The sequence below is a fragment of the Pogona vitticeps genome, chromosome 3 (genome assembly GCF_051106095.1).
Source record: "Pogona vitticeps strain Pit_001003342236 chromosome 3, PviZW2.1, whole genome shotgun sequence".
NCBI classification, from domain to species: domain Eukaryota; kingdom Metazoa; phylum Chordata; class Lepidosauria; order Squamata; family Agamidae; genus Pogona; species Pogona vitticeps.
The window spans coordinates 67991397-68019105 of NC_135785.1; the positions used below are offsets into that span (position 1 = coordinate 67991397).

A 27709-nucleotide genomic window follows, 5' to 3' on the forward strand; every position below is an offset into this window, starting at 1 on the left:
TTTAAGTCAGAATTGTCTTTATTGACTTTATTTTCAATTTTGTACATAAACAAAACATGTTCATCTCCATCATGAACACAAACTTAAAAAGGCGTAACTAGAAGACATTTTGTGTCCTTCACCAAAGCAAATGCTGTGCTAAAGGTTCCAAACACTTTTCAATTTTCAAAATAAATATTCTTCCCACCCAGTCCCCAATGTCTATATTCCAGTCTTCAGAACAACCACTGGAAATTGAAATCTATCTTGAAATCACACTTCTAAACAGAGTCCCAGCTCACTGTGTTTGGTAACTTGCCATACCATATCCAGCCTGATTAGGTATTACAGGAGCCGCTTGTCCCTGGGCAGGCTGAGCCCCAAATCCACTCATCCAGGCTGCTGATGGTGCTTGACTTCAGTTTAAGAAAAAAAAAACAAAAGAAGAAAAGCAATGTATCATTTATTGGGCAATTAAGCAACCAGACATGTTCTGACAGAAACATGTTCTCCCTACAATTTGTAGATACAGTCATGCCCCGCTTTACGATTGCCCTGCATTACGACGAAATCACATTACGACGTTTTTGCGATTGCTTTTGCGATCACAAAACAATGGTCTGAATAGGGGTTTTTCACGTTGTGATGATCGGTTCCCTGCTTCGGGAACCAATTCTTCGCAAAACGACGATTTTCAGACAGCTGATCGGCGGTTTCAAAATGGCCGCCAGGTAAATAAAATGGCTCCCCGCTGTTTTCTGGGACAGATTCCTCACTGCACAGGCACCGAAAATGGCCGCCCTATGGAGGATCTTCTCTGGACGGTGAGTTTTCAGCCCACTGGAACGCATTGAAGGGGTTTTAATGCGTTTCAATTGACTTTTTATTTTCGCATTACGATGTTTTTGTTCTACAGCGATTTCGCTGGAACGAATTAACGCTGTAATGTGAGGCACCACTGTACTGGTATCTACCTCTAATATTTTAATAAAAATGATATGCTTTCAAAGTAAAGTTTGACCTAGTCAGAGTACTCAGAAGTAGCTTATCATTCCTTTCTTCTGGGGGCGTCCTAGGACCATGTGCCTTGCCCCAAGGACATACGGATGAGCTCTTCTGGAGTGCACAGTGGGGATTTTAGACTTCCAACCTCTGGTTCTGCAGCCAGTACCTAATTCACTAAGCTATCCAGTCATAGAGGGTGATAGTTCTAATTGTATGTAACAGGAACATACCAACTGCTAGGCAACGGAATTATCCCTATTATCTTTCAATAACACTATAAACATCCAGCAAATCCTATATTTTTCTTTTCACTCATGTCTACATACATTTTGTGGGACTAGTAATTGGAAACAAGTGTTCAGCAGTGGGTAAATTCCTATCCATCGCTGTTATGCACTTCAAAGCTGTTGTGCATGTATGGGATAAAAATGTTATCTTTCCTGTATGCCTTTCTAAAGTTTACAAATAATGGTATAATAAAAATATTGTTTTATTGATAACAATTCTAGTTCTTTGACAGCCTTTAGCCTTTAAAGAGCTGATGTGTGGGTGGTCTTTTTTTATCACTTTAAACTTTGAGTCTACGAAAACCATCTCAAAATTCCCACACACTTTGCATATTTAAAAATGACATGGATTCATACAACATGATCTTATGATTTGAATCATGGCTGCATCTAGACCTGGTACTGTTGATTGCCAATTTAAAGCAGCTGCAGGAAGTCAAAGGTTTATATTCTACCCTGCTTCTGTCTGGAGGCAAAGTACGTATAGTTTAAGCAAGGCAATTTGCCTGAGAAATGTAGGGGTGTGGTTTTTTTTGGTGAAATTGCAGGGGAAGCGTGTGTAAGCCCACAGTCTAATTCACAAAGAATGTCAACCAGCACCTTAGTACATTGTTCAGCTTAAGAGCAAAAACAACACCAAAAGAAGGATGGCATAGGTTATGTTCAGAGCTTACATTCTTAGGAACAGTATAGGTAAGCAAGAATATGAGAGAATGGCGCTACTTACTCTACACCAAATCCCTGTTGATTCCATGCTTGCCCATACATTCCATAAGATGGCACCTGCCATCCATTGGTCATATATTGCCCATACTGCTGAGGACTCCCATACACTTGGCTCCACTGTCCCCACTGACTGTAATCTACCTGGGGATTTAAAAAAAGAGGTCACATTTTAGATAATAATGAACATGCTGAGCATTGATTAATTGCTGCTTACTAGACAAGAGAAAAGAATGAAAAAAACATATTTCCATCAAGGTCTCACATAATGGTCTCATCCACTAGGACAAATATATGCAGAGGCCATACTACATTATAATACTAACACCCCAATTACCTGCTGGAAGTTTTTAGTCAGATCTGGAGACTCTTTTCCCCAATAGCATTTTACAACATGTCCTTCAATTGTAGTACCGTTGACGGAAACAATAGCATGCGCTGCACTTTCATGCGTTGCAAACCTAACAAAACATGAAGAGAGATGTTACCAGCATATGTACAGTTCAGGGTCCTCTTCACTATACCCACAAGAGAGTCTGTGCCTTGTCCGTCAGTTGATCGGACCCTCACTCGGACCCTTCCGACGCTCCCCCCACCCCCCCATGGGGCCAGCGCGGGCGAAATAGGCAGATTCCAGGACCTTTTCTGAGCCTTTCCAGGCTCAGAAAAGGTCCTCGAAGCTCCCGGTTTCGCCTCCACTGGCCCCGTGAGGGGTGGGGGGGTGCATTGGAAGGGTCCTGGAAGGCTCACTTGGACCCTTCCAACGCTCCCCCCCCACCTGGCCAGCGCGGGCAAAATAGGCAGCTTCCAGGACCTTTTCTGAGCTTTTCCAGGCTCAGAAAAGGTCCTGGAAGCTCCCGATTTCTCCCGCGCCAGCCCTGTGGGGGCTGGGGGGAGCGTCGGAAGGGTCCTGGAAGGCTCACTCGGACCCTTCCGACACTCCCCCCCCCCCTGGCCGGCGCGGGTGAAATAGGCAGCTTCCAGGACCTTTTCTGAGCTTTTCCAGGCTCAGAAAAGGTCCTGGAAGCTCCCGATTTCGCCCGCGCCAGCCCTGTTGGGGGTGGAGGGCATCAGAAGGGTCCTAGAAGGCTCACTCGGACCCCTTCCAACGCTCCCCTCACCCCCCACCTGGCCGGCGCGGGCGAAATAGTCAGCTTCCAGGACCTTTTCTGAGCCTTTCCAGGCTCAGAAAAGGTCCTGGAAGCTTTCCATTTCGCCCGCGCCAGCCCCGTGGGGGGTGGGGGAAGTGACGGAAGGGTCCTGGAAGACTCACTCAGACCCTTGGGAGGCTTAAATCACCACCTTCGCTCCATAAGACGCACAGGCTTTCTACCCCACTTTTTGGGGGAGAAAAAGTGTGTCTTATAGAGTGAAAAATACGATATATATCTGCTTCTTCTTTTAAAGATAAATTGGCTGAAATCCTGTTGCTTAGCATAGTGTCACAGTAGAGGTGGCCTAATGAATCAGTGGGGATTTAGTGTGTAAACTCCATCCTAAATTCTATTGATTCAAATGGACTTACTTTAGTTTTGATTGAGTTTTGTGTAGGAATTCACAACTATAGTAAGCCTATTTAAATCAATGGATCTTGTTGAGGAGTTGCCCCATCAAATCCTGACGGATTTAGTAGGAAAACTGCAAACTGCTATGCTAAGCAGCAAGATATCAGCCTGGTAAGCAGAACAGGTTTTATACAGTGTTTTCCACATTTTATTATGTAAATATTTTACTACATTAAAATATAAAAAATTAATATTAATTGTACCTCACAAATGAATAGCCTTTTCCTGGAAATGCTCTGGTTTCCAAAATTTGTCCAAAAGGGGAAAACGTCTGTCTCATCAACTGATCTAAAAATGCAACATTTTTGGTTAGTCATATTTGTGCTCAAAAGGTTCAGTAAGTATGTTACAAGAATAAACATAAGTTCTACCTGTTAATCCAGATGCAATTCCACCACAATAGACTGTACAGTTTTTGGGACTTGATTGATTTACTACATCTTCAAACCTCAGCTGTTTCGTGCTGTCTGCAAGATGAAACACTTTAAAAAAACTATTTTTCAGGCTCCCCGTTCCCCAGCAAAGTGTTAACATTCTAGTGTAAACCATCACAAATGCCAATATGGGGATAAGACCATTTTAGAATACCAACATTTATTTGTTTGAAAATTTGCTATAGAGAACTGTTTCAAAATCGGGGGGGGGGGGAGGGGGAGAACAGAGTAATCAGAATCTGAGCCAACTAAGAAATAACACTGTAGCTCATAAAAGTCCAATTTCTTTGAATATACTATAGGGAGTCTAGCTCCGCCTATGAATTTACATTATAGTCAATGTAACTTACTTTAGTTGGTATATGAAATATGATCAATAGAGAGCCACGAAGTGTGGGTTGTTAGTAAAATAAATGGGCAACATAGTATGAATTTTTTAAATCACCATGAAGCTACAATTGCTATCAATCAGGCAGTTAAATATGCCCCAAAGGTCAACTCTCCTCCCTTATTCCTAAAGAAAAAAAAAGCTCTCACTTAAATATTAGTATGATATACACATTGAAATCCTGTTGAAGTTGGTGTAATGTAAAGTTAGTCCTGTGGAACTATGCAGGTCTTTACTCCCAGGTAATTTAAGTTACACACTTGGCATGTGCCCTTTGATTGTTTTGGACTTCAAATCTCCGAATTCCCCATGTTAAGAGTTTTGTCTGTCACACACCTAAATCTCAGAATTTTCCATTCTAAGAGTTTTGTCTGTCACACACCTAAATTAGAGAAAGGCTGGACTGGAAGGCTTTATAACCTAATACAGGCTGAGTTCTAGTCTAGGTGCTTGCTGGAAAGGGGACCCGGCAACTCTTCTGTATGTTGCCCTGGAGGTTGCCCTGCACGAGAGAATTTCAACCAATATGTCAACTAAAACTATCAAAACTGTATTTTTGAAGTTATGAGAAGTGCTATTTATTGAGCGTACATCTGACATTACGTTCAGACTCAAGGTGAGAAATAAAAGCAGCACAGTAATGCTATTCAGGCCAACACCCACCAATTTACTTACTTTCTTGTGTACTTTTAGGGGCAGGTGGCTTTCGTGTAGCCCAATTAGTTCTGATCTGACGACCTCCTAACCATTGGCCTCCCATATGCACAATTGCATTCTCTGCATCCTGATTGAAAAACAGTTTTAGTTTTCAATACATACAGAAAATACCATCTTTTTACTGAAAAACATTGAAAATGAATATTTAATATCTATGTCTTTTTCCTGCATATCCAGTTTTACTTTCTGACTTGTAATCACTTAGGGTTTCCAAGATGATCCATTATCAAACTGCACAATGGACAACATTTCCTAGAAGCAAAGAATGCTTAGGAAAGGACGCAACAGTAAGAAGCCCCAAGAACTCTCTAAGCACCATCAATGGGCCCTAAATCACATCTTAGTTTACACACTTATGCACATTTCTATCTGGACATGCATTATTGATGAAAATATGCACACATAGGAGGCAGGGTGGAAAAAAATCAATGATAGTTTTAAATTCAATTGATTAAAATCATTGCATAATTCATCAAAAATCCAATTAAAATTATATTGTGATTTAAATAATGATTTAAATCAATCTGATTTAAATCAAATCCACCCTAAAATGTGCTGCACATACAAGGGAGAAAGAACAATAAGTATTTATTTAATGAAGTTTTACCCCACACTTCTTTCAAAGCAGGGACCAAGGCTTCTTCAATGATACACTCTATCATTGCTTATTTTGTTTTTAAGTTGTTTACTTGTTCCAGTCATTAAATCTTTTATTATAAATTCTGTCTCAATTTAATGTATTCACAAAGGCTTTCACGGCCAAGATCTAATGGTTGTTGTGGGTTTTTCGGGCTTCTTGGCCGTGTTCTGAAGGTGGTTTTTCCAGTCTCTGTGGCCGGCATCTTCAGAGGACAGCAAACTGTGCCGGCCACAGAGACTGGTGAAACGTTAGGAAAAACTACCTTCAGAACACGGCCAAGAAGCCCAAAAAACCCACAACAACCATCTGTCTCAATTATTGTTTCAAATTCCAAATTGAATAATTAAAAATACTGCTTTGAAGACTGGTGAATTAAGTCTTTAACACAAAATGAAAAGCCCAAAGATACAGTATTTTGTAAAGGAATCTATATAGGAGCTCAAGATGCTCAAATCAAAGAGAAAACCTTGCCATGGGGATATGCTGGTGATTTTGTAAATCCTAGACAGCTAATTCCCATGGGGAGAAGCTTGCACCTGTCACTGACTGAATATACAAATTACTAGTCCTTCCTCAGTAGGCAGAATTTTCATGTTGCGGACAGATATTTAAACTATGAAGACTCTGGCTCGTCATGGAATGGGGTTTTCTTGTGTTTTAACACATATTGCCATCCTCTAGGTTTCCTGGGAAGTCACCACTAAAAGGATAGCCTAAGATGCAACATGTGGGATTCAGTAAAAAGGATCAGTGAGTATCAGGGAACCTACTCCCTCATAGAAGAAGAGTTTTCCATTCACATTGTTGCTCTGTTAACAATGTTGCCATGATATTTGGACTACTATAAGTTTGGAAATGATATAGTTTTCATATCAAGAGCTGTAACACTGCACAGTATGCCTAAACCATGCCTCTAAAAGAATATGGAATTTTGCCCTTCATGAATTTCAATAACTAATGACCAATGAAAGGGAATGTATAATAAATGGATTTATGTTCGTGAGTATATTTGTAATTGATTATATTCATTTTATTCAATAACCCTGCATACATAATGTTAGCTTGTGATTACTTACCAGTTTATTATAAAACGATACAAAGCCATATCCTTTTGATTTTCCTGTTGCCATATCTTTAACTACCCGTGCATCCCTGGGAAGACAAGCACAGTTATATGAGGAAAACATTAAAGATTTCCAAAACTAAAACTAAAAGGAACCACACACACTGTATTGTGAGCATAATTTTTCCTATTATTATCTCAGTATCTCCTGTAACTATAGCTATTCCTAAACTCTCCCTAATGCTTCTTTGCCTGCCAGAAAAAAAGCAGTAGGATAAAAAAAACATGTAATAAACATGCAACCTATCCATATAACCTGCACTTTCTATAACTAAAATGTTCAGATCTGAAACTTTAAAAAGGAACAATGTTTCCTTTTCTAATATTCTACTGGCTAGGGTCCACAAAGGTTCACTGTTCTATAAATTACTGTAACATTTCTAACTATTTTACCATGCATTCTCTAAATAAATGCCCTCTACCTAGTGATATAAAATATGAAATATTAAAAAATTGAAAAAGAGGAAAAAAATAGGAATTAAAAGGCATACATGGCCTGTTAACAGATTTCTTTATTTTTCTTGGTCAATTCTCTACCATCATTTTGGAGTTTGGGCAGCTGTAAATTTTGAAAAATTGACATTTTCAGAAATTTAAGAAAGGAGAATAAAACTAACAACAATGCTAAGCACACCAGTACGAAAACAACAAATTTTACACATAAATTTTAGTGAGTAAGTTAAAATGATTGGAAATATAGAACTGCACTGAATATAAAATGTTAAAATGTAAATACTAAGATATGTATATATAAATAATGTATAATAAGAATAAATAGAAATGAGAAAAAAATCTACAACTGAGTTCCAGTGTGCACAGTTCCTTGCAGTTAGCTTCAAGATCCTGTCCATTCTTATGAGCAATTCTGCAAAATAATCAGAATGCTATTACTTTTAATTGTGACTTGGACTTTAGAAAAACTGCAGGTCTCATGTATAAATAAAGACTGAGAAATAGCAACCTGTATTAAACCTTCTTATATTGGTTTGCAAACAGTATTACTTACCACACTGAGATAAAAAGCAAAGTAAACTAAATAGACAAAATAAGATTTATGTTTCATTTGAAAATATGTACAGTGTATAGAGAAAAGATGTTTTTAGCATAAATATACTCCTGAAAAGTAACACAAAATGTTCAGGTTTTGTTTCTGTGTTAAGAGAAAACAATAGGACAAAATCTTTGAAGAAGCTAGTTTATCCAACAAAAGAGACAGACATGGCACAGCACTTAACAGGAACATTTGTAATGTTTAAAATGTGAAGCTGAAAAGCTATGGATATTTGGAAATCTATTTTCAAGTTTTGGTTTACAAAGAAAAGGTATTTTTGGATTGGTACGATTGGTGCAAAACTACAAATACTTTTATTTAAAAGCTTACCAGAAAGGTGTCAGTTTTAATCTCCAGATTCAGAAGCCCTACATATAATGTCACTACTTTTCAAAAGAATGCATGCACATAAGACTTTGTAGCTTGCTAAACTGTATTACAAACAAAAACCTAAAGGTAGTCTCAAATAGAGGGGAACACCTTCACATAAATATTGACCCTCCATTCAACAGTCTATTCAATGGCTCTCCTCTAGTTGGAACTAGTAATCAGATTTTGGCCTATATGATTTGCCTGCAGTCCAACGCTACCTAGTCATCAGATGCATACCTTAATGCTTCTAACACATTTCTATACAAGTCTAAACCAGCAGTTTTCTTGTTCATCTGCAATACAAATCCCCAAACCCACACCAAGCATTAAAAGCACACAGCTTTCCACAGACCAAAGACCTTGTTCATGTTTGCATGAGATATTAAGATACAAGCCCACAAACCATACCACATCACCCACTGCTCATCATTAGGAAAACTTTAAAAAACAACCTAAGCAAAATGAATGACATTAACTGAAAAACAGTATTCCATTAGGGCTTTTTCTGTATTAAAGATTTAAGGTAAAAAGTATGACACTTACGATATTTTACCAAAAGGAGCAAATGCTGACTTGATGTCCTCTGTTGTTATTTCTGGACTTAAATCTCCCACAAATACATGGAAATGATCTGGAGGGGAAAGCATTATCTATTTGTTATAAAAATCACACTGGCATTTAGCATTTAAGATGGATTTCTGCTTCAATAGGCTTTGGCTGATTAGATGGTGTTGTTAAACAATGCTTTTATCTGTTTTAATGCTTTAATTATACTTAATTGTTTTGTATGATTTAGCAATATCATTGCTCCAAGTGCAATTCATTGGCAAAAATGAATGCAACAAATGCATATATTGCTGTTCCCCAATAATTTAGTTTTCTTACACTGAGTAAATGTATGAGTGAGATTCAAATCATCTTGTGTTTACATGCATGGTTGCATTTAATCAGTAATTAGACCTCTCCAGCCAAACTGACTACTCTGAGAATAAACCAATCTTTAAAAAGGAAAACAAAATCAACCGTTTACTATTGTATACAAGTGAACATAAAACATGATAAAGTATAAGTATCTGAACTCAATTTCCCTGTTGTAATTCTAGTAGAATTATTTCAGATCATTAGCATTACTTACTTGATGTATCTTTTTTCTGGCTACTTGGTGTTGTTGCCCAGTTAACCTTTACTTCCTGAAATTAAGAAACTAAATCAATACTAACATAATTTTAGAAACCACACATCAACCAAGATAGGCTCAAATGTCAACTAAAATGCTCTTCATTCTTTATAGAAACATCAGTTTTCAAGGAACTTCTAATAATGAACATGGTTATACATTTTTGACATCAAGCATAATTAACCTATTCATTTCATTTGCTACATGTCTCTTTTTTTATGCAACGTACCTTTCCCAAAATTTTTCTCCCATTCATAGCAGCTAGCGCAGCAGCTGCATCCCTGTGTTCATAAAATTCCACAAAGCAATAAGGGTCATTGCTTGTATGCTGCAAAACAGAAAATCCAACAGAAGAGTTGACCCTTCTGCTATCGGGTTGCTGAGAAGAAAATCCAGGAAAATATATTACTTAAAGCTAGAAAATAAACTATTGCTATAAATGAGTATAAAACAGCCCTAAGAATTGTTCTTCATTCTGTCACACTGATTCTTTAATGAATTACATTCACAAAATGGCAATTATGGCTCCAGTCGAGAGGTCAACATGTATCAATGGACTGCAGGTTCAATGCTGAGAATCTGGATCTCTCTTTCAAATAAACAACACAAAGGCATCACTGATCACCTCCTGGGAGAAGACTGAAATCCTAAAGTCACTGATGTTTCAAAACCAACATTACTGGTCTTTTATTCAAAGTAAACAAACATAAGGACTCTTGTGTATATAGGATGTTGGAAACTGAAGTTTTCAAAACGCTACTGCATACTTAGGAAAGGTCTCAAAACTGTCCTGTGCACAAAAACCTATCCTAAAAGACTACCATTAGTACACTGGCTTATGTATACGTAGCTTTTATATTCTAAGTTTTTACTCCATATAACGGTATCAATATCCTACATAGATATTCAGTCCCAAGCAGTTATCATTGGTAGAGCCCAGGTTTCTAATATTAATAGAACACTGCTTTCAATGTTTTACAAAGCACCCATTTAAAAAAGCATCATCTGGGCTAGAACATGAAGTTCTTACAGAAAAATCTCCAACTCGTTCATGTATTTGCCCACATTATCTCCTACTTGATTTGGTACTATGAAATACTATAATCTATAGTCATGTTTCATATGCTAAAAGAATGCTACTAGCTCTGCTAAGATAGAAACAGCAACAATCCCTGATTAATGTTACTAAAGCATAGAAAAAAACATCATTATAGACTATCTTCACCTCTGTGGCCACAACTAAGTAAAAGGAAATCAGGTGCATATCCACATCTTTTCAATTGTTCACAATGTACAGAAACATTCCCATGATCATAAGACTGCTATTCCCCAATCAACATTCCTAAACACACAGCAGGATTTTTATATAAAAATTTCTAATGAACTCTGAATATCCTAGCAATATCCTTATAGCAATGTCACTGCACAAAACAAATATTAATTCCTGAAATATACTGAATAATCAGCAAGTGGAAGGAAAGCAGGTAAGCCAAAGCACTTAGCAAATATTGGGCAAAACCCCGTTTCATAACTTTGTGCCCAGCACATCTCAGATTGGGAACAGAAAATACTTAATTTACACTAATTTAAAGCTTTCTATCCCCCCACGTTTGGTTCATAGGCTTCCTCAGGTTTCTTAGGACTTTGTTTGAAGTAACAATTCTTAATAGGCATAAAGACACATTTTGAAATAGATCTTTCCGTGTATTTCAGTGGTTCCCAACCTTTTTCAAGTTGCGACCCCCTTTTAAAATAGCCAAGTAACCTGGGACCTCCCCTATCATGTTTGCATAAATAGGTCATCACCATCATTCCATAACATGGCAACACTGTCAATGCTGCTGCTTGCCCTCCTACCTCTCCAGCCAACTCCACTGCCAGCACTTCAAAACTGGGGAGGGAACAGGCTGGGGAGGTCAAATGTAGGGAAAAGAGAAGGCAAAGGACTTCAATGATGGGCCAGGGAATGAAAGGACATTGTGACACCCAGGGAGGGGGCAAAACCTTAATGCAGAGAGGATCTCCCTCAGAAATGGAAATGAAGCTTTCCTTGCACTGGCTGTTTCTATGTTCCCCTCCTGGGCATTTGTTTTTCTTTTCTTTTCTTTTTTTCCCCTCCCCTTCTTTATCCTCTCCAGAAGTGATGAACCATAGTTAAAATCCCCTTCATATGGAAGCAGCAGAATTTATATCTTCATGCTAGCATTTCTTCTTTTTCTTCTTCTTTTTGGTAAAAAAAGTCCATCATCCCTTCTCAGAAAGAAGCTTCTTTCTCCTCTTCAAAGGCCTGCTTCTCTTATATACACAAACATGCTAATTTTAATATCCCACTCCAAAAGGTCAAGGAAGAAATTATCTGACAAGGGCTACAACCCCCCAGAAAACACTTTGGGGTCACAACCCCCAAGTTTGGAAACACCGCTATATTTGTAGTGTCAAAAATGTCAAAATACAAACTTAGAATTCTCCCAAAAGGGTAATCACTATGCAAACTGGCGTCACATTGTACTGCAGAGCTGAGCAATTATTGGAACATGGTACCAGAAATATAAAACTTAAAGATGAAGCCAGTGAAATTTGTCTGCTAGAAGAAAAATAAACAATAGAAAATTGAGGATGATCTCATCCTTTGCCACTGATAACAATATTACAGACACCAGAAAATAACTGCACATTGCTTAAGGTATCTATCTCCTGCAGATGTAAGGCTCAGAAAAAAAATTCTGCTCCACAGTAAATTAAAGCAGAATCCCCATGTTGCTCATGGGGTTGCTCTGTCAAGATACACAGCTTTGCTCACTCCTCTGACTGGAGAGAGCCCCCTGCATTGAGATTTTTATACGACAGGCAGAGTCCGCATGAAGTTTTTGGATCATAAAGAGGAGCCTTCTATCAATACCCAGCCTAGAGAGCTTTAACCACAGGATGCCTCTGTCAATAGAGTCAAAGGCTCCTTTTAGATCTAAGAAGGGTTGCAAAGAGGTGGACACTACTCTAGCTATTTATAAACACACCTAGGAATAAGTCCCACTGAATTCAACAGGGCTTACTGCTGAACAGGCAAGTATAAGGTCACACTATAAATATTACATTCATAGTAGAGACACTTTAGAGAGCATGATCAATTATTAGCCAAATTTTATTATTAAACTTTGAGATAAACTAGACCAATAGAGCATCTTACCTCTGTTATCATTTTACAGCTTTTGCAGGGTCCAATTTGACTGAATAACTGAAGTATAAGTACTTCAGTCACATCTCTGGAAAGATTTCCTACATAGCTAGACAGACAAAAGAAAAGATAATATTAATCCAAGTATTCCTTTCTTGCCCATGATGTTCTATATGATTTATAAAGACATAGGCTATCTGTTTTATACACTGTACAGATATGCCACCTACAAATGAATCTCAAACACCAGAACTAGTCCACAGCATTTTTACTTGAAAGAAATATCTATGTATTTTTCATTGAAAAATATCATGTGGTTAGTAATCCAAAGCATATAAGGTTGGTTATCCAAAGTACACAAGGTGCTCAAATAAATACTTCTGTTTGCCCAGTCTATGTCAAAAGGTTAGGAAACAATTCAGAGATATATATGTGCACAACCCATATCTTCTTGAATTTCCTTTTCAGAAGATGACATCACAGAATCCAAAAAACTACCCTCTTAAATCCAAAGTCAACAGCAATAGATGAACAGTGTGAATACACATGAACAGAATTTTTACTTGGAGTCAATGCACACAGGTATAATTTCTTTTATTTTACAAACTGTTGCAAGAATCAAATTCTAGAATGGAATGGAATGTAGCTCAGTGGTACAGCAACAGACTTTGCATGCAGAAAGGGTCCCTGGTTTAGCTCTTTGTGCAGAAAAGCCCTTGGCATTTCTAGCCAAGGCAAGGAAAACATCTTTCCTGCAACCCTGGAGAACCACCACCAACCAGTGTTGATAATATTGGACTAGACCCAGAGAAATTTAAAGAGAGAACTCTGCTGAAGTGTGAGGGAACCTTCCAAGGTGGAAGCATCAGAAAAATGCATAATGCATTAAAAACCACTTCCTGCTCACACCATCATCAAATGTATAGAAATATAGAAAAATATGTTGAAGTTAGACTGCATTTTAGAACTCTCATAAACCAGGCTCTCACATGGAACTATGAGCCAATAAGCTCAGTGGCTGAAATCTTATTAGTGCAGCTATGCCTGTAGAAGTGTGATGTCACCATCAGGGAAGATTTTTGATAAGACTTTCCCATTTTCTCCCATGGCTGTTTTGACTTGCAAATAACCCCTTTCACCATGTGGAAGCTGTGGGAAGGACGGGATGGGGAAAGAAGTCTTTCATTTTTGAAAATTGCTGCTGCCAGATTATAGGGGATAATCAATAACAAAAAGCTTCCTCCCCTCCACTCCTCAGATTCCACACAAGGACAGGAAGTACTTGAAATCAGAAAAGCTGGAGAAGAGAAGGGACAATTGCTTCTTTATTGAAAAATCTCCCCCAGTTGGTGACATCACCATTCTGCAGGAATAGGTATGCTAACAAGATTTCAGCCAGTCGAACTTAATTTTGAATAAACATGTGTAAGTTTGTTCTGATAATCAGAAATGCTAATCATTATGCATTACAGGTATCTTTAGGAAATATTATGAAGGATTTCTGAAATTTCAGTGGCATTCCAGAAGCATTATGATGCAACATGGTCACATAGAGACATGTGAACAACAATTACCTCACCAGCTAATCACAAACTTTTGTCTTTCTGTATTGTGGAAAGTATTTTAAAAGTTCATTTTAGTGAAATAAAAATGCAAGGTTTTGAAAATAATTGTTTACTTCAGAATTTTACAGTATCAAACATTTTTGACATAGCAGTTCGAGAAGTTGTAACTGTAATCTTAATATATCATAATTATGCTGATTTCAAACAACTAGACTCTAAGAAGCTAGTTCATTTTCAACTTATTTATTGTAGTCTCTGAAGTCTACAGAGATAAGAAGAAACCATATCTCTATTAGGGTGGATAAAAATCAATGATTTTTAAGAATCAAATTGATTTAAATCATGATTTAAATTTTAAAAATCCAAGTTTTTCTTTAAACATGATTTAAATCAAATCCATCCTGATGTATACTAGATAAAGTACGGTAATATCAGAGCCCAGAAATGCAATATGCAGACCACTGGTGGATAAACTGCTATCTTGGGATCATATGTTCTTGTCCCAGACTGTTTTTGTGTTCTCCAACCCTATTGCATTCCTTTGTTTTTCCACTGAAAAAATGAACGAAATTTTCCCATCCCTGTCTTAAGTTAAACAGTAATGAAAATGTCACTGAAGAAATGGAAAAAGAGCTCATTCTTCTGCTCTGAACTGTTTTTCAAAGATCTCTAGACTTATGTTTGCAACAAGTGACTACAGCTCAATATCTGAAGTTCTTGCTGGCTCAAATGTCAAAAGAAGATTAAACTCTTTGATAAACATAAATCTTTCAATATCACAAGTACCCAATGATAATAGATTATTATTAGCCACCAAAATTTCATAGAACATAGATTTTTGGAAAGTGCATGGCCATTACAATATGCCAGAAAAACTGTAATCTTTAACTTAAAACTGACTAATGCAAAAAATTCTTATAGCACCTTGAAGATGAACAAATTTATTGTAGCACACTTTTTGTGGACTAGCATCCACTTTAGCAAACAATGCAGACTGCAGCCCATGAACTGTCAAGCCATAATATTTAGTCTTCAAAGAGTACCAAAAAATCTTGTTTCTTTTGTTGCAACAGGCCAGCACTGCTAGTCATTTGATAATTATTGCAAGGAGTCAATTAATTTAGCTCAACTGCACTGCGATAATTTTTCTTAAGCTTTTCTCATGTTTCATGAAACATCAATATTTCTGCATTTAACATCTGTTCTCCAACCTGACTCATGCAGACATAATATTTTCTTTCTATTTGCACACATGCATGCACGTATGCTGCTCTCAAGTATCTGGTCAACCTGGCTCATCATGTTCTGATGTTAGCACTTCGAAACTGAAAGAATACTGAAGAAACAGCAAATGTTTTTGCATATAACATCTCTTTTTAACATTCTTCCATCAATGATCCCAACATTGAGTCGTATAGATACTGACTCATACATATATAGTCCTTTCTGCACTCACGTATGTACATATCTTGCTGCCCTGTATACAATCTCAAGTAATTTTTTTCACTCTAGCTCACCATGTTCAATATTATCATTTAGATACTGCAAACATTCTAGCTGGTCCTTGTCTCCTGAATTTTGATCCTGTTTATTCTACATTTTCTTAGAATATATGGAAGAACAGCAGCATACTATGTAAAGATAACTTGCTTTATTAAGTTTATAATAACTTCAGACTAATAAAAATAACTGAATTATTTTTTTTCCTTTTGTTAATAAATTTTTCACAAGATTCTCACTTTAACAGGTAGTTTCAGTATAGCCTGGTTATTAAATACTGTAGTTACAACTATCAGCACAAACCAGAATGAAAACATACAGCTGAAAAATGAACTGGAGAGAACTTGTTACTTCTTAATTTACAACTTGTTAATAATACTGTAAAAATGTCTGACCACACTTTCCTGATTAGTCAGTCATCTCGTTTGATTGATCAGATACCCAGCCTAGTCCAAGAAGGGAACACTGTAAAAAAAAAACCCTATTCTTTTACAAATCTAGGATCCATTAAATGTCCAGACTGGCCTCTGCATGGGTACAGATGCCATATTAAAAAAAAAAGACATTAGCTGAAAAAAGAACCAGTCAGCTTTAAATATGTAGTCAGCCATACACTGTACAGGATCTAGAAGGGCAGAGCTTAATCTGTATTCTGATTAAAGCTTCAAAGTCAGCATGAAAACAGGGAGCTGGGCTGAAAACAAGGGAGCTGGTTCAACACAAGATGAGAATTTCAGTTGCTGAATTTCAGTTAATGGTACAATTATTCAGTATGGATTGTAACTGTGTCCAGTGGCACATTTAGGATCCTATTTCACTTTAATAATATTGTGTATCATTGGAAGGACAGATCCTGAAGTTGAGGCTCCAATACTTTGGCCATCTCATGAGAAGGGAAGACTCCCTGGAAAAGACCCTGATGTTGGGAAAGTGTGAAGGCAAGAGGAGAAGGGGACGACAAAGGACGAGATGGTTGGACAGTGTCATCGAAGCGACCAACATGAATTTAACCCAACTCCAGGAGGCAGTGGAAGACAGGAGGGCCTGGCGTGCTCTGGTCCATGAAGTCAGGAAGAGTTGGACATGAATTAACGACTAAACAACAACAAAATATTGTGTATTCCACAAACTGTTAATCTTAGAACTAGACAAACACTATGTCATCACAAGTCAGTTTCACAGAAATGCAATTATTGTGGACTTCCCAAAACAAAACACAGGGTGTCCTAAGGATGGTAAGGAAGTACTTCAGCATCCCAATAGCAGTGAGATTCTGAGAGAAAACTGAATTGCCTATTGGCCATAAACTCATTCTCTGGTAAGTGTGGATCATGCAGACAGAATCTTTGGGGGAAAATACTTATGTCCTACAGATGTTAGGTTCACTGTAGGAAAGATACCGTATTTTTCGCACCATAAGAAGCACTTTTTCCCCACAAAACAGGGGGGTGGAAAGTCTGTGCGTCTTATGGAGCGAAGAAAACAGATTATATTTTCCTGTTTTCTTCTCCTAAAAAATTGGTGCGTCTTATGGAAAGGTGCGTCTTATGGAGCGAAAAATACGGGTAACTCATCTTCTGAAGGGGGCATCCTAGGCCCTGCCAGATGTACACATCAACTCTCAATGTGATCCAAGCAAGAATTCATACAATTAATAAAATTCCAGCTTTTATCAAGAACAATATAAACAAAGAACTAGGCACATCATGATATACTGAATTCTTCTTCAATCTCAGTGTTCAAGGTCAAAAATTTTTATAAGAGGAAAGATAGGCTGACACAGTGGTGCCTCACTTAACGATTGCCTCGTTAAACGACAAAACCGCTATCCTATGACTGTTGCGATCGCAAAATGATTTTAAAAGGCAAAATCCGCTTTGCGATGATCAGTTCCCTGCTTTGGGAACTGATTCTTCGCATTACAACATTTTTAAAACAGCTGATTGGTGGTTTCAAAATGGCTCCCCGTTGTGTTTTTTGATGGATTCCTTGCTTTACAGGCACCGAAAATGGCCACCTGTAAAGGATCTTCGCTGGACGGTGAGTTTTTCAGTCCACTAGAACGCATTGAACGGGTTTTCAATGCGTTTCAATTGGATTTTTTATTTCGCTTAACGAGGATTTCGCTGGAACGGATTATCCTTGTTAAGCGAGGCACCACTGTATTTGAAGGTCTGGACTCAATGTGCAGACCTAATGTTTGAGGGTTAGAATGCCATCAGATGTTGAGTGATAAGGTATGCTTGACATACTTGACTATTCTGACTGAAATTATTTATTACTGAATTTAACAAAAATGATCTTGGTCAGTTCAGTCAATTCACTACAGCACTAGTTGTAAAAAGACGATAGCAGATGAGCACTATCTTAACTCTGCAGGCTTGTTGAAAGAGTACTGAAAATATCTGAAATGATTTGATCATTTAACATTAATTAGCGTTTACATAACTCCTTTGAGACACTGGAGAACAAAGCCTAAAAATCTCTTAAATGAAAATGTGAGTTACCTAGAAAACCAATGGTAAATCAACAATATTCAGTACAAAAAAAATATGCAAGTTGTACCTGAAATCACATATTAGCTGTTTTTGAATTAATTCATTTCAACTGAAGAAAATAATTAGGAACATGAAGCCAGCCTATAGAAGCACAAGATTTGGGTCTCTTTTTTCTTTTTTAAAAATAGCACATTTTACCACTTGGAAAATATTTATTCTAAATAAATGAATTACCTTAATCTGAAGGAAGACAACAACCAAATATTTACAGCAAACTAAATATCTGTACAAAATGCTATGATTTTGCAAGCCATTTCTTAAGAACATATAATTGGTAAAATGATAAATAAATGAAATAAAGGCATATACTATACCTCTATAGGCTGTCTCCCTAATTCATGAGACATCACTTATGTTGCACTGACAGGCATAGTATAGAAACCTAGATAGATAACAGAAGTAGTTTATATTCTGACATATATAGGTTCCAATACTAGGTACTGTTCTGCACATCAGGAAATAAGCATTTATTCAGGCTCTATAAAATAGAAGTTAAAATAATTCTGCCTCTATGTTTAGTTAAGGGGTCAATCCTATGCACACTTATTGCATCCAGAAATAAGTCCTACAGTACTGGGAAACTCATTATCATAAGATCACAAGCAAACACTGCAGGAGTGTTGGACCCAAATACCTCTTCATATCTGATGTGATTACTGTAATTTTGTGTACTAGTGATGTCAAAAGCTGACAAAATTACAAACAGGATGGAATTTTTATTTCCTTCAACATACTATTTGTCTACACAAAACACAATGCACAAAAGGTTGTTAAAAAATAACAAATGAAAAAAAGTAAAAAGTCTAAAAACATGTAACTTCAAAAATCAATAGTTTTCACTGACAGTTTACAGCATTTTCTCAACAGGAAATTAGAAGTATTCAAATTCAGTCGAAAATTTTATTATTTATTTAAAATATTCTTACCCCGCTTTTCTCCTTAAAAGGATCAAACGTGGCTTACAGTATTATGAACAGTATAAAATCTAAAAATAATAAATTATTAAAGTATTAAAAAGAATTAAACAATAGTGTATTAAATCTACAGAGAAAAGCAATATTAGAAACACATTAAAAAGAACAAAAATTGAAACAGTCTTTTCAAAAACTTCTTAGACAGCCTGTTACTAAAAGCAAGCCTGCCTGAAGAGAAAGGTATCTGCTTGCTTGCAGAAGGACAGCAAAGACAGGGTCAGCCTTTCCTATGTTTAGGAAACCAAAAAATTCATTTCATCAGATCCTCCTTTATCATTATTTCACTAACTATACGACCCAGGGGCCCTAATATATCTTCTGCAACGTTTGATGTCATGTGGTGAAGAACTCTCAAACTAGAAACCTTTATTTAATTTTTATTTGCTTTATCTAAGTATTTCCTGTTTCTTTGACAAGAGTTCCTGGACTCCTGTGCTCCACTTGTGGCAAATAACTATCTAGTAAATATACTAGAAGTGTAATAAAGAAGTATCCCAAATAACATGGAATTGAATACGTTACCTCTGGTCATTCAAGTGTTATAAAGTCTAGTAATATAAGAACCATGTTGCCTCTAAATAAATGTTATGGCAATGTTGTATCTTTATCAACTTTTGCAAGGGAAAACAAAATATTTCAAACTCAGATGAACGGGCATAACTGTTGTTGGCACCCACACAACCAGATGCTTGATATTTTTCCAGCTCTGATTCTTGGCAATGTAAATCCAACAGAAATCTTCCTCTAGCGGGCAGAGAGCAGTGATCCTATTACAAGGACTGCAAAGGAAATTAATAGTTGATGACATAATAAACTTGCTCAGTTTTTGCTGCAGCTTTCTGCTTTTTCTCAACAAAAAGGTAGATAAGTATGAAAAGACAGAATGATTAAGGAAATGTCTCAACATATGGCAAGAAAAGGACTCATATCATGCCCTTAGCTATACACCATTAAGCTCGGCTTATACTGTCTGGTCACTTTTCTTTTGGCAGGGGACACATTATAATTGGATCTGTGCATATTTACATAGAAATTAATGTCCTGTACGCCCTTCAGAGCAGTTTAGAACAATGTAAAATTCCAATGTAATATCAAATCCCATATTCAATAAATAAAGAAATCAAGACCATAAATAAAATTTAAATAAAATAGTAGGAAATGGACTGTCACAATAAAAATATCTACTACCGTGTTTCCCCCCAAATAAGACAGGGTCTTATATTAATTTTTGCTCCCCCCCCCCAAAAAAAACGCATTAGGGCTTATTTTCAAGGGATGTTTTTTTCCATGTACAACAATCTACATTTATTCAAATACCGTCATTTCATCTTCTTCTGGTTGCTGCAGAATGGTGGAGGGCAGGGTTTCACTTAACTGGGGCTTATTCTGGGGTAGAGTTTATATTACGAGCATCCTGAAAAATCATACTAGGGCTTATTTTCAAGTTAGGTCTTATTTTCAGGAAAACAGGGTAACTAGCAAAACATTGAAAAGAAGGCTACTTAGGGAATGGTATTCTACCATATGAGTTCAATATCACATGATGTGATATAACATTCAAAAAGATAATGAGTACACTGGTCCAAAGTCTTCAAGTACAAGGATTATTTGACTTCTTCATTTTTGTAAAGAGTTACAAATACTTCAGAGTATATCAATGAATGTTTTCAGGACAAGATGCATGAGACAAAGTGTAGTTCAATGTTCGGATACAGAAGAATTCAGAATGCATTTTATTTCTTAAGAAACCTCCTCTTGCATCACAGAGATACTAACTTTACAGAAAAATACATCTGAGCACAGCATGCACATTCAATATTTCATACCACAATATTATCCTTCAAGCATGTTTTACTTCCACTGTTTGAAAAGTTGGACTAACTGATGTTATGATAGTGAAAGAAACAGTACAATGGCTGATGAAACCACCTGTCTCTCATTTAAGCTGAAGACTGGAATGTAAAACAGAAGTCAAAAAGCTAACACAATGCTGTGTTGTTTCCTTTATAAAGCAAAAAATGCAAAACTATGGCAGTGTTCTGATAAAGAAAACTAAGCAGACATGCAGGAAACACAGAACCAACCTGCATTTAAGACACACACTTACAGATCTGCAGCAGGTGCCAGAAACAAGAGTATGTAAGCCAGATCCCTAATAATGTGACATGTTGGCATAGTTTACGCAGAAGTCCTTTCAGGGGAACTACTCCAAATATGCATGCATATGATTGCAACTTTGGGAAATAATAAAAGCTACAAATAGGTAGTTTGCAGAAGTTATGCTTTATACTTGAGTTTGATACATTAGTCTGCTTATCTACATTCCAAACCCCATCTCCATTCCTAGTCCTGTCACCTCTCTTCCACTTAACCCAGTGGTCAGGGAACTTTTTTTACCTTTTATCTCTCAAAAAATTTATACTGCATATGTATATACATTACCCCCTTGGCTCTCGTCGTCCGCAGCCAACCCCCCCGCCTCTGCGCTCACCTGGGACCTGCTGCCGCCACATGGGCAGCTAATCTGGAGCCACCACACCACTGGGAAAGCACGTCCTTGACAAGTGGAGGCGGGTGCCGCAGGACCAGCAGGTCCACCAGCCATGAGCTCAGGTGAGGCAGGGCAAGAAGGGGGCCTCCTTGCCAGACCACTCTGCGGGTGGGCGTGGGCAGGAAGGAGAGCCCTGGGCAGGGCTCCGCCCAGCACAGTCCAGCTGGCCCGGTATGCCGCCCCCCCCCACTTTGGAGGCGATGAGGGCAGGCAGGTGCCCTGTGCAGTTCCTCGCCGGGGCTCATTCTCCCCGCGATGAAATGCCCGTCTACACACAGCATCGTCGGAAATAAAATGTCTGGGGGATAAAATGCCTGCTACGACTGTCCTCATTACCCCAGGATTTTCATTTTTACCCCATTTGGGGTAATTTACTCCTGTTCCCTGACCACTGATTTAACCCAAAAGACAAAATTTCAAGCCCCTGAGTTGGTTAAGATTACTTCCTAAAGATCCAAAGTAACCAGGCTAAACTGGTGAATTGGCATGCAACTGGAATGGAGATGAGGCTGGCAATGAAATTCTGTTTTAGTGATTTATTCACTTTTGGGAAGTGGGGGATGGAAGATAAATATCTTAAGATATTCTGAATGAACCATAGATGTTGAGTGACCATTTCAAAATAAAGTAAATTGCATTTCAAATTCATTATAAATTAAAAGTAGAAATATCTTTTTTATTACGGAGAAATTTCTGATGCCAGCTTCTCTAACAACTGTCAAGAGAGTCAAAAATAACACAAATGGCCAACATACACCCATTTTCTTAGGGCACTCTTCCTCGCATAATTGCTATTCTTATAACCTGTAACTTCCTACATATCCTGCTTTAACCTGAAATTTCCATCATGGAAGATGTGTGCAAGCCTGCTTGGTGGCAAAATTTCTAAATGATTGGCTAGGACTCCTATTAAAATAGTTACAGTATCGGAATTTTTCAAAAATTGCTGTATTTCTCACATTAGAGCATCAGTTTTTGAAACTGTGTAATGTATATAACATGCTGCTGTTTTCCTCATCTGCATCTTCAACTAAGATAAAGGTATGTTTACTATTACTTTGCTTGTTTTTAGTGCTTGCTTTTTTGCAACATGATCAGAAACAACCAACAAGTTACCAATTACTTTGGCTTGTTACCTCAAAGCTAACACTCATAAAGTAAATATTTAATCCCTTAAGACACATGTATTACGAAGAAACACACTGGACTTATTTGCACATTGATAGTCTGAGAAGCCCTCACTACCAGGGTTCTTCTCTGTTACATTTTTCTGTCAAAAATCAGAAGTGTGGCCTGTGGAAAACTGATATTTTACTTCATGAAAATTAAAATGCAGGCATCAATAGTTGAGAAATAGTAATAATTACAATAGTATAGTGCACATCTATTTGGAACACTTGATTTCTAGAATGCAGCAAGAAACTTACCTTTCACTGAGTAAATATTTTATATCTTCCTTAGGCCTGGGGGACCGTATTATGATCACACCCTCCAAATTAAACACCCTTTGAATTTAAATTCCCCCTTCACAAATTGCTGCTTTGTCGTGGCAAAGGGGCTTGAGTAACTCAGAGAAGCTATGGGCTATGCCATGCAGGGACACCCAAGACGGACAGGTCATAGTGGAGAGTTCCGACTAAACGCAATCCACCTGGAGTAGGAATTGGCAATGGCACTCCAGTATCTTTGCCAAGAATGCCCCATGAACAGAAACAAAAGGCTAAAAGATATGACGCTGGAAGATGGGCCCATCAGGTCGGAAGGCATCCGACATAATACTGAGGAAAAGCGGAGGACATGTACAAGTACTGTAGCTCCAGAGCTAATGAAGTGGTTGGGCCAAAGCCAAAAGGACGCTCAGCTGTGGACGCGCCTGGAAGTGAAAGGAAAGTCTGATGCTGCAAAGAAAAATACTGCATAGGAACCTGGAATCTAAGATCTATGAACCTTGGTAAGATGGATGTGGTCAAACAGGAGATGGCAAGACATCCTGGGCGTCAGTGAACTTAAATGGACAGGAATGGGCAAATTCAATTCAGATGATTATCATATCTACTATTGTGGGCAAGAATCCCGTAGAAGGAATGGAGTAGCCCTCATAGTCAACAAAAGAGTGGGAAAAGCTGTAATGAGATACAATCTCAAAAATGATAGAATGATTTCAATATGAATCCAAGGCAGACCTTTCAACGTCACAGTAATCCAAGTGTATGCACCAACCACCAATGCTGAGGAGGCTGAAGTTGACAAATTTTATGAAGATTTACAACACCTTCTAGAACTGACACCAAAGAAAGATCTTCTTATTCTATGGGATTGCAATGCTAAAGTAGGAAGTCAAGAGATAAAAGGAATAACAAGGAAGTTTGGCGTTGGAGTTCAAAACGAAGCAGGGCAAAGGCTAATAGAGTTTAGTCAAGAGAACAAGCTGGCCATCACAAACACTCTTTTCCAACAACACAAGAGGCGACTCTATACATGGACATCACCAGATAGGCAATACCAAAATCAGATTGCTTATATTCTCTGCAGCCAAAGATGGAGAAGCTCAATACAGTCAGCAAAAACAAGACCTGGAGCTGACTGTGGCTCTGATCATCAGCTTCTCATAGCAAAATTAAAGCTTAAACTGAAGAGAGTAGGAAAAACCACTGGGCTAGTCAGATATAATCTAAACCAAATCCCTTATGAATACACAGTGGAAGTGAAGAACAGATTTAAGGAACTAGATTTGGTGGACAGAGTGCCTGAAAAATTTTGGATAAAGGCTCGTAACATTGTACAGGAGACATCAACAAAAACCATCCCAAAGAAAAGGAAATGTCAGAAAGCAAAGTGGCTGTCCAACGAGGCCTTAGAAATATCAGAGAGGAGAAGGGAAACAAAATGCAAGGGAGATAGGGAAAGTTACAGAAAATTGAATGCAGACTTCCAAAGAATAGCAAGGAGAGACAGGAGGGTCTTCTTAAATGAACAATGTAAAGAAATAGAGGAAAATAACAGAAAAGGAAAGACCAGAGATCTGTTCAGGAAAATTGGAGATATTAGAGGAACATTTTGTGCAAAGATGGTCATAAATAAAGGACAAAAATGGGAGGGACCTAACAGAAGATGAAGACATCAAGAAGAGGTGGCAAGAATACACACAGGAATTATACCAGAAAGATTTGGATATCCCGGAAAACCCAGATAATGTGGTTGCTGACCTTGAGCCAGACATCCTGGTGAGTGAAGTCAGGTGGGCCTTAGAAAGCTTGGCTAACAACAAGGCCACTGGAGGTGATGGCTTTCCAGTTGAACTATTTAAAATCTTAAAATATGATGCTGTTAAGGTGCTACAGTCAATATGCCAGCAAGTCTGAAAAACTCAACAGTGGCCAGAGGACTGGAAAAGATCAGTCTACATCCCAATCCCAAAGAAGGACAGTACCAAAGAATGTTCCAACTACCGTACAACTGCACTCATTTCACATGCTAGCAAGGTTATGCTCAAAATCCTCCAAGGTAGGCTTCAGCAGTATGTGGAACGAGAACTCCCAGAAGTACAAGCTGGATTCCAAAGGGGCAGAGGAACTAGAGACCAAATTGCTAACATGTGGTGGATTATAGAGAAAGTCAGAGAGTTCCATAAAAACATCTACTTCTGTTTCATTGACTATGCAAAAGCCTTTGACTGTGTGGACCACAGCAAACTATGGCAAGTCCCTAAAGAAATGGGAGTGCCTGATCACCTTATCTACCTCCTGAGAAACCTATATATGGGATAGGAAGCAACAGTTAGAACTGGATATGGAAACACTGATTGGTTCAAAATTGGGAAAGGAGTATGACAAACTGTATATCGTCCCCCTGCTTATTTAATTTGTATGCAAAATAAATCATGCAAAAGGCCAGACTGGATGAATCCCAAGCCAGAATTAAGGTTGTCGGAAGAAATAGCAACAACCTCTGATATGCAGATGATACCACTCTGATGGCAGAAAGTGAGGAGGAATTAAGGAACCTTGTAATGAAGGTGAAGGAGGAGAGTGCAAAAAATGGTCTGAAGCTCAACATCAAAAAAATTAAGATCATGGCCACTGGCCCCATCACCTCCTGGCAAATAGAAGGGGAAGATATGGAGGCAGTGACAGATTTTACTTTCTTGGGCTCCATGATCACTGCAGATGGAGACAGCAGCCATGAAATTAAAAGACGCCTGCTTCTTGGGAGGAAAGCGATGACAAACCTTGACAGCATCTTAAAAAGCAGAGACATCACCTTGCCAACAAAAGTCCGCATAGTCAAAGCTATGGTTTTCCCTGTAGTGATGTATGGAAGTGAGAGCTGGACCATAAAGAAAGCTGACCACCGAAGAATCGATGCTTTTGAATTGTAGTGTTGGAGGAGGCTCTTGAGAGTCCCCTGGACTGCAAGGAGAACAAACCTATCCATTCTAAAGGAAATCAAGCCTGAGTGCTCACTGGAAGGACAGATCCTGAAGCTGAGGCTCCAATACTTTGGCAATCTCATGAGAAGAGAAGACTCCCTGGAAAAGACGCTGATGTTGGGAAAGTGTGAAGGCAAGAGGAGAAGGAGACGACAGAGGACGAGATGGTTGGACAGTGTCATCGAAGCGACCAACATGAATTTGACATAACTCCGGGAGGCAGTGGAGGGCAGGAGGGCCTGCCGTGCTCTGGTCCATGGGGTCACAAAGAGTCGGACACGACTAAACAACGACGAATTTAAATTCCAGATAGTCTCACTCTCAAATGACCTTGTTTGATCACCACTTTCTTCTAACTTTATTTTATATTATTTGATACTCTTCTTGTATGTATAGAATAAATGGGAGGAAGATTTCTGAATTCAATTGCACATTTCATCCAATGTGTCCCTTCATTATTACACTGAGCGCACCTCTCAGTCATACCATAGGCATAACACTTTTCTGGCCTTCTCATTTTCTCATATTCACCAAGCTTACTGATATTTGCAGATAGTCCCATTGCAAGGGAACATACACAGTACCGAAGAAAGAACAGGACCCACAAAATTCCAAAGTCACAGTCTATGCCAAACTCTATCCACTGCCAAATTACAATGGCTATAATAAGAAGGATCTCATTTCACATTTTTGCTTCTTGAGACAGAAGACGTACTCTGTTTTGAATCATGTCTGCTCCCAATAGCTTACAGTGAAGAACTTGGGGACTTAACAGAGATAAGTGGTCATGGTCCCACGTTTTGACAAACCAGCACTCGAGCAATTTATAGCTACATAAGGGGCGGGCGGGGGGGGAGACCCATAGGCTTCAGAGATACGACTCTTAACAGGCCATAGCTGAGGTCCCTCCAACTCTACAATGTGCCACAGTCACATGAGAAAAAGCAAGTTTTCCGAGACAGTATTTCTTGCCCCAATCGCCTGCCGTTTCTACTTCCCTCTCCTTTTCTCCATGTCGTTTTCATTATTCTGACCTGAATATTACACCCCCCGCCCCCAGTTACCGAAAACTACCTGAACCCCTCATCTCCGTATGTCTTTCGCCGCCTCAGTAACACGACTCTGCCATCCCAGTCTCCTTTCGTTCCCCTTCTTCCCTCAGTCGCTACGCTCTTTTTCACAGGTTACGGCCCCGAGAATTTCCCTGTGACCACTCCAGCCTGTCACGGCCCTCTTTACTCAGGTGCACACCCGCTTCCCACCCCACTCACAGTGTCTTGGGCTGCCCGTCGTCTTCCATGGCGGTGGAGGAGGGCCGCTCCCAGACCGACCCAGGCCACCGCACACAGCGAGAAAGTACAGGGAGGGCCCGACACGGGGCGGAAAACGGGGAGAGGCCCGAAATGCCCCGTTCCGTACAAAACCTAACAGAGGAAAAACTAGGAGCCAAAGCGACACGGGGGAGGGGAACCCAGAGATTCACAAAATGGCCGCTGCCG

At 38.5% G+C, this 27709-nt stretch overlaps 1 protein-coding gene across 6 annotated transcripts; it reads right to left on the reverse strand.

The window, feature by feature from the left end:
* On the reverse strand, positions 1–27709 carry TIAL1 (TIA1 cytotoxic granule associated RNA binding protein like 1). 6 transcript variants are annotated; one of them, XM_020786497.3, is made up of 13 exons: positions 27482–27605; positions 18571–18638; positions 12646–12742; positions 9691–9840; positions 9420–9474; positions 8828–8915; positions 6815–6890; positions 5057–5165; positions 3931–4026; positions 3763–3847; positions 2332–2455; positions 1999–2138; positions 1–395 (listed from the first exon to the last, which is right to left on the reverse strand). In XM_020786497.3, the coding sequence occupies exons 3-13, from the start codon at positions 12655–12657 to the stop codon at positions 278–280; spliced, it is 1053 nt and encodes a 350-aa protein (XP_020642156.1). In that variant the 5' UTR covers positions 12658–12742; positions 18571–18638; positions 27482–27605; the 3' UTR covers positions 1–277. The 6 variants fall into 6 exon arrangements, with proteins under 6 accessions (XP_020642156.1, XP_072851575.1, XP_078245748.1 ...); XM_072995474.2 differs by having other exon boundaries at positions 9691–9789; positions 27482–27604; XM_078389622.1 differs by lacking the exon at positions 27482–27605 and adding an exon at positions 19183–19236.